General features: G+C 39.5%; 1 protein-coding gene across 1 annotated transcript; it reads left to right on the forward strand.

Annotated features, from left to right (window-relative positions):
- The first annotated feature begins 590 nt into the window (after positions 1 to 590).
- On the forward strand, positions 591 to 2,398 carry OR2Z1 (olfactory receptor family 2 subfamily Z member 1). Its single transcript, XM_072788161.1, has one exon. It carries the CDS (start codon positions 778 to 780, stop codon positions 1,717 to 1,719), a length of 942 nt encoding a protein of 313 aa, XP_072644262.1. The 5' UTR covers positions 591 to 777; the 3' UTR covers positions 1,720 to 2,398.
- The last annotated feature ends 5,401 nt before the right edge of the window (positions 2,399 to 7,799 follow it).

Consider the following 7,799-nt stretch of genomic DNA (forward strand, 5'->3'; position numbering starts at 1 on the left):
CTAATTGATCTTCAAAACCTGGCTCCAATGCCTCCTCTTCTGTGAAGCCCTCTCTGACCACCCTCATCCCCTGTGTACCTACAGTCTGACCACCCCAGGTCACTACTTTTCATCTAATGCAACAAAGTCACCAATAACCACTAAGTACACTGACAACTGTCCTCCTCCACCCAACCCCAGGTCATTTGATCCCCAGCCTGCTGCCACCCATAGCCACCCTCTATGGCTCACATGCCGCCTAGATTCATACCCTCAGTATAACCAAGGGTAGGCTACTTATCTATTTCTATTTCCTCCAGAGTGTCATCCAGACACTTGGACCCAGGCTTTTCTCTGTTTTATTCCTTGGCTGATTGCTTCAGCTTCATCATCCTCTATTTCACCTACCAGCCTTCTTGGACACTCACTTCTACTTTGGACCCAGGACTATTGGGAAGAGAGGTATTGAGACATTCTACTAGAGCTAAGTTACTGCCTTTGACTGAGACTTCAGTGTTTGGACCTCAAAAATAAGTGGGTAGCTCTTCACTGGGGTGTGGCCAAGTATCTCATTCAGAGATGCAAGTTCCTGCTTTCCCATACCATGCCTGTGACAGACATTGCTAATTAATCATGGAATTTCCAACTGCTGATTCTGGCTGTGACCTCATAATACTGTTCCTGGCAGCCACTACCAAGCAGTGGCACTTGGCATGCGGGTCAAAACTCACTTGCCATCCTTACTCAGCCTTCTTGCAACTGGTGTCTTTCCTGCAGCAAAAGTACGTTGTGTGAAACATGGGGGATGTGAATCAATCAGTGACCTCTGACTTCGTTCTGGTGGGCCTCTTCAGTCACTCAGGGTCACGTCAGCTACTCTTCTCCCTGGTGGCTGCCACGTTTACCATGGGCCTCCTGGGCAACACCATTCTGCTCTTCGTGATCCGTACAGACTCCCGGCTCCACACACCCATGTACTTTCTGCTCAGCCAGCTCTCTCTGTTTGATGTTGGCTTCCCTCTGGTCACCATCCCCAAGATGGCATCCGACTTTCTGCAGGGAGACGGGTCCATCTCCTTCGGGGGCTGCGCAGCTCAAATATTCTTCCTGACTCTGATGGGCGTGGCTGAGGGCATCCTGTTGGCCCTCATGTCCTATGACCGCTATGTTGCCGTGTGTCACCCTCTGCAGTATCCCGTGCTCATGAGGCGCCAGGTGTGCTTGCTCATGGTGGGCTCTTCCTGGCTAGCAGGGGTGCTCAACGCCTCCGTCCAGACCTCCATCACTCTGCACTTCCCCTACTGCGCCTCCCGCATCGTGGACCACTTCTTCTGCGAGGTGCCAGCCCTGCTGAAACTCTCCTGCGCAGACACCTCGGCCTACGAGTTGGCGCTGTCCACCTCGGGGGTGCTGATCCTTGTGCTTCCACTTTTCCTCATTGCCACTTCCTACGGCCACGTGTTGGGGGCCGTTATACGCATGCACTCAGAGGAGGCCCGAAACAAAGCCTTCACCACCTGTTCCTCGCACATCACAGTAGTGGGACTCTTTTACGGAGCAGCTGTGTTCATGTACATGGTGCCGGGTGCCTACCACAGCCCACACCAGGACAATGTGGTCTCCCTGTTCTATAGCCTTGTCACCCCCACACTCAATCCCCTTATCTACAGTCTGAGGAACCGGGAGGTGCGGATGGCTCTGGTCAAAGTGCTCAGCAGAACTGGGCTCAGGCCAAAGTGAAGACCATAGAGAGGGTTGCTGGCGTGATCTTAGTGTTCCTTCATTCCCTCCATTTCCACAAAGCACCAATTTGTGGTGCTGCTATTAAGGCCTTATATTCAAAGCTAAGTGTCTGTCCAGCTTCTTCAGATCCCATGACTAGCTGGGTTAGTGTTTTCTCCTATGGGCTTGTGTAAAGCAAGGTAGCAGTCCCAACCACTTTTAGCATAGTCTTTCCCTATTCTTTAGTACTGTTTACACAAATGGAAGGCTCTGCTTTGTAAAGTTGAAATCTCCCTGTTGAATCGTTAATTGTAATAATTGTCGTAGTTATTGTATAATTATTGTATATCAATTGTATTGATAATTGTAGTAATACTGAGCACTTGTTGACAGTGTCATCAGCTAAGTGAATGTTATTTTGTCCTCACCACGGCTTTGGAGAGGTAAAGACTATCATGATGTTTATGTATAAGAAATAAACAAGACTCAAAAGGAAAATAACTTATAAATGGATCACACTTCCAGAAAGTGGTGGAGCTGGGACTTGAACCCATGGTGCTCTGAGGCCAAAGATGGTCCCTAAACCACTGTGCTGTGTGACTACTCAGCAGTGACCTCCTTAGTGTATTCTGTGTTTTTTTTCATTTTAAATTATTTATTTATTTTTAAAATAAATTTATTTTTTATTGGTGCTCAATTTGTATTCTGTGTTTGTGTGTGTTTGTGTGTGTGTGTGTATGTGCATGTGTGCATGCATGTATGTTGGCATGATGGTTGGGCTAGATGATATCCGGAAAACCACCAGATTCTTGGAAATATGCATTACTGCTTGGAATGGCGATGGGGATAAAATTTGGTGGTATTTATAAAATATTTATTAACTTTGGATGCTCACTGTTGACCAGGGTCTGGCTATTTTGTCAATAAGCACTTAATATTTTGGGGGCACGGTGCTTATTTTAATTTCTTGTGGATGAATGTCCAGCCATTAGGCAAGATTCAACTTAAAAAATCTCTTAACAGCTTTATTGAGATAAAATTGACATACAATAAGCTGTATGTATTTGAAGTATAAAATTTTATGAGTTTTGGCTTATGTATATGTCTGTACAACAATTATTACTATTAAAATGGTGAAAGTATGCATCACTCCCAAAAGTTTCTGCTTGTTTGTCACTCCTCCATCCCATCCTCTCCAAGGAGTCACTGATTCGCTTTCTGTCACCATCGAGTAGTTTGCACATTCTAGAGTTTTATACAAATGGAATTGCAGAGTATATACTTTGTTTTTGTATAGCTTTTTTCACTCAGTATCATGATTTTGAGATATATTCTTGTGGCATATACTTAGAGCTTATACTCTATTTTAAATTTAAATTCAATTTGCCAACATATAGTAGAACACCCAGCACTCATCACATCACTTGCCCTTCTTAATGCGTATCACCCAGTTACCCTCTTCCCCCACCCACCTTCCCTTCTGTAATCCTTTGTTTTTTTCCAGAATTAGGAGTCTCTCATGGTTTGTCTTCTGAGCTTATTCAATCAAGGAGTATTCTCTATGGATACATCATATTTGCTCTTAAATATACTTTCTCTCTTATTGATACACCTTTTTAAGCTTTCTTTTGGCAAGTATTAGTATGGCATATTTTGTTCCATAATTTTCTCTGTTTTTGTCTTTATATTTAAAGCGCATTTATTGAAGGCAGCATCATATAATTGGGTCTTGCTTTTTTATCTAATCTGGCAATCTGACTTTTTCATTCAAGTAAAATTCACATAATATAAAATTAGCCACTTTAAAGTGTACAATTCAGTGATGTTTAATACATTCACAATGTTGTACAACCGTTGCCTATTTCCAAAACATTTTAATCATCCCCAAAGGGGACTCCATACCCATTAAGTAGTTACTTCTCATTTTCCATTTCCTCAAACTCTGACAAGTGCTAATCTGTTTTCTGTCTCTACACATTTACCATTTACTTATTTAGAATAATTTGTATAAATGAAACCATGCATTATGTAACCTTTTGTGTCTAATTTCTTTTACTTGGTATAATGTTTTTGAGGCACATTCATGTTGTAGCATGTATCAGCACTTTGTTTTTATGGATGAATAATATTCCATTGTATGGATATACCATATTTGGTTTATCTATTCACCTATTGATAGACATTTGGGTGGTTTCCACCTTTTGGGTCACATAAATAGCACTGCTATGAACATTCATCTACATGCTTTTATTTAAATATCTGTTTTAATTCTTTTTGGTAGATACTTAGGAGTTGAATTGCTGGGTTTTATAGTAATTTCATATTTAACTTTTTTTATGAACCACTAAACTATATTTCATAGTGGTTGCACCATTGTACATTCCCACAAGGATACAGTGTATTTACGCCTTAGCCAACACTTATTTTCCATTTTTAAAATTAAAAATTTTAAAAATTGGCTATCATAGTGGGTATGAAATGTATCTCTTTGTGGTTTTAATTTGCATTTACTTACGACTAATGATGCTGAGCATTTTTTATGTGCTCATTGACCACACACATGCACACACACACACACACACACACACCTTCTTTGGAGAAGTATCTGTTCAAGTCTTTTGCCCATTTTTAAATTGGGTTGTTTGATTTTTGTGGTTGAGTTGTAGGAGTTCTTTATATAGTCTAATATAAGACCTTTGTCAAATATATGCTTTACAAATAGTTTCTTCATTTTATAGGTTGTCTTTTCACACTCTTGATAGTATCCTTTCAAAGTTTTCAATTTTGATGAAGTCCTATCTATTTTTTTTGTTGCTTGTGCTTTTGTTGTCATATCTAAGACCTAAGTAAATATTTGTATAAGGTGTGAAGTAGGTCTAACTTCTTCCTTTTAAATGTAGATATCCAGTTGTATTAGCACCTCTTGTATTTTTTCAGCTTCATTGAGATATAATTGACATACAGCAGTGTGTAAAGTTTAAGATATAAAATTTGTGTGTTGATTATATACATGTATGTATATAATCAACACACAAAGCTTATACACACACACACACACACACACACAACTATATGTATATAATTACCAAAAGGTTATTGAACAACTCTATCACCTCACATAATTACCTGTTTCTGTGTGTGGTGAAAACATTAAAGATTTACTCTCTTAGCAACTTGAAAGTATGTAATACAGTATTGTTAACTGGAGTTTCCATGCTATACATTATTCCTAGAAATTATTTATCCTTCCCAAAGTTTGTACCCTTTGGTCAAAATCTCCTCATTCTCCCACCTCAGCCCCTGGGAACCACCATTCCATTCTCTGTTTCTATAAAATCAACTTAAAAAAAGATTTCACATATAAGTGATACCATTCAGTGTTTATCTTTCTCTTTCTGGATTATTTCACTTAGCAAAATGCCCTCCAGGTTTATCCATATTGTCACAAATGGCAGGATAATATTCCATTTTTATGGCTAAATAATATTCCATTATATATACAAATATATATTTGTATATATACATTCTATATACATAAATATTATATATAAATAAATATTATGTATATAATCTATGTCACATTTTCTTAATCCATTCATCCATAGGAGGACATTTAGGTTGTTTCCATATCTTGGTTACTGTGAAAAGTGCTGCAGTGAACAGAATAACTTTTCAAGATGTTGATTTCAATTCTGTCAAGACCTAGTTAATGATTTGGGGGTGGATAGAATTTAATTTCTTTTTGACAACATGCCTACACAATGGAGAAAGTTCGACTTTATTCAGCACCAGGGGCCATACACCTACCTCCTTGAAATTCTGCTTACAGACTTCACCTTGAACTCTGTGTGCCTAACAATTATGTATGGACATGAGGAGCATGGCTATCCCCCAGAATGGCCAGTGGTCCCTGTAGGTCTTCTCTTTCTGTACTTTATTCTAGACTTTGAAAACCCAACCACTTCATTTTCCCCTTTGACTTAAATCAGCCAGTCCCATAGAAATCTTATTTTGCTCCAGGGTCTCTTTAATGCTGGGGCTGCAAAGGTGAGCAAGATACAGTCATTATTCTCACCGATAGCATTATCACGTAGGAGCACTAAAGCATTTCCATCTTTCTTTATCCTTTTTAGGTGAAGCAGGTCCATAAAAATGGGCTTTACTTTTTGATCAAAGAAGATGCAACCCCTTGCAGTTACTCTAGGCACAAAACTGTATCTTCTAGGTTGGACTACCTCCCCCCACCCAAAACTCTGTAGAGGGAAATCACAGTTTCCTTTTTGTCTCTGTCTCCCTCATTCCATTTCCCCAAAGATACAATGACCCATCCTATTTTCCTGTACCTCAGCACCAGCCTGAAAAACACATCTAGAAAATTATCACCCAGGTTGAAACACTATAGATCCTAAACCCCACTTTCTGCTAAGACCCTCACACTGATATAGTGATTCACTGGTAACTCCTGAGGTCACCCTTTTCCATGAGACCCATTCTCAGCCTGTTCTTGGCTTATTAAATGGTGTCAGTCAGATTTCCTGGCCCTTGCAGGCTGGAAAGAAATATTTTGGAATAGTCTCTGTATTAAGTATTAGAAACAACAGATCTTAGTAGATTTAAACTTGGATGTGTATGTGTGTTAATTTTTATTATCTGGGTGTTTTGTTTTTCAGTTACATATAAAATAATGACATTTTTGGATATACTATGAAAATTATTAACTTGAAGAACCATATAACTGCTTAAAATGAAAGTCTTTCATAGTGTGAAGAATTAGAAAATGTCAAATGTAAAAGCATGGAATAAAAAGTTAAATGGCTTATATTTAAATTCTAGCTCCACTACTTACTAGATATAGGAATTGGAGTTAGTTAGAAATGCTTTTGCCACAACTCTCCCTCTGTCAGTTGAGAATATTAAGAGTAGATGGAGTATAAGATTATTTAGGGCATTAAAGGAGTTGATATTTGAAAATGCTTGAAACACATGGCATATCACAAAGTCTACATCCATATGTAACAAATAACTTTAAATAAATATATTTTTCCTACATTATAAGCTCCTGAGACTTGTGGCTAGCACTCTCCATGGAGAATAAGTGTAGAAATACTCCATAACAATGATGAGCAAACGAATGGACCACATTGTTGTATGCATTGCAAATATTCTAACCTGCACTAACCTTGCATCTCAGAGATGAGAAAATGGGTTAGACTAACTTATTTAGATTTTCAGGAGCCTTGTCAGTGGTTTGAGGCCAAAGCTTAGAATTTCTAGGATCTTCTGGGGGAGGGATGGGACTTTTGGGGTGGGAGTTGAGATGGTTGTCAGAGTCAGGGACCCTTTTCCAGAGCAAAGGGAGGAGCTCTGGGCTGAAGACAGAACTTTGCATGAGCCCAAGTCTTGGAGGATAAGACAAGATACTGCCAAGAGGCTCAGATGCAACAGTTAGAAGAGAGGAGGACCCACTTGGGTGTTCATTTCACTAACTGACTCTCCTGTTTGGAAGATCCTAGGCTCACAACAAACCATGAGTGGCTTGACTTTAGAAATTCAACCTTGTTTTTTTGAAAAGGATACATGTGCATAATATTTTATGATTCTATTCTTCTACAATTTTTCTCAAAAAAGTGGAATCCCTTGTTTTTTTTTCTTATGAGATTGTCAGGTTTTTGAGCAAGGGTTCAGCTGACACCAATGCCACTCTCACATACCTAAAGTATTCACAGTGAACAAATTCCCAAGTAAAGTGTCTCCCCTTGTCCTACTTTACAGATGTGTCTTCATCATGGCCTGGAAGACCACGTTTGGATTTAGGATTCTAAATTCTATAGCGACTACACCAGAATGTATTAACACAGGGAAATTTGACCTACACGAGCCCTTTCTCTTCATATCTCTGCCTCCATCCTATATCATGAGAGACCATGAACACAGGCAGGTGGATGTCCCAGACTGCATGTCCAAGTTCCGTTCAAACCCTTGTTAAAAGCCAACCCTGCAGATTCCTTGGACCCAAGTGTGCAAACACCACTGACATTGAAGGTGGGCACTCACAGAGGTTGAGTTTTGGAAAGGATGTTCCTATGGCCTCACAAAGG

Source organism: Canis lupus, chromosome 19 (assembly GCF_048164855.1).
Source record: "Canis lupus baileyi chromosome 19, mCanLup2.hap1, whole genome shotgun sequence".
NCBI classification, from domain to species: Eukaryota; Metazoa; Chordata; class Mammalia; order Carnivora; family Canidae; genus Canis; species Canis lupus.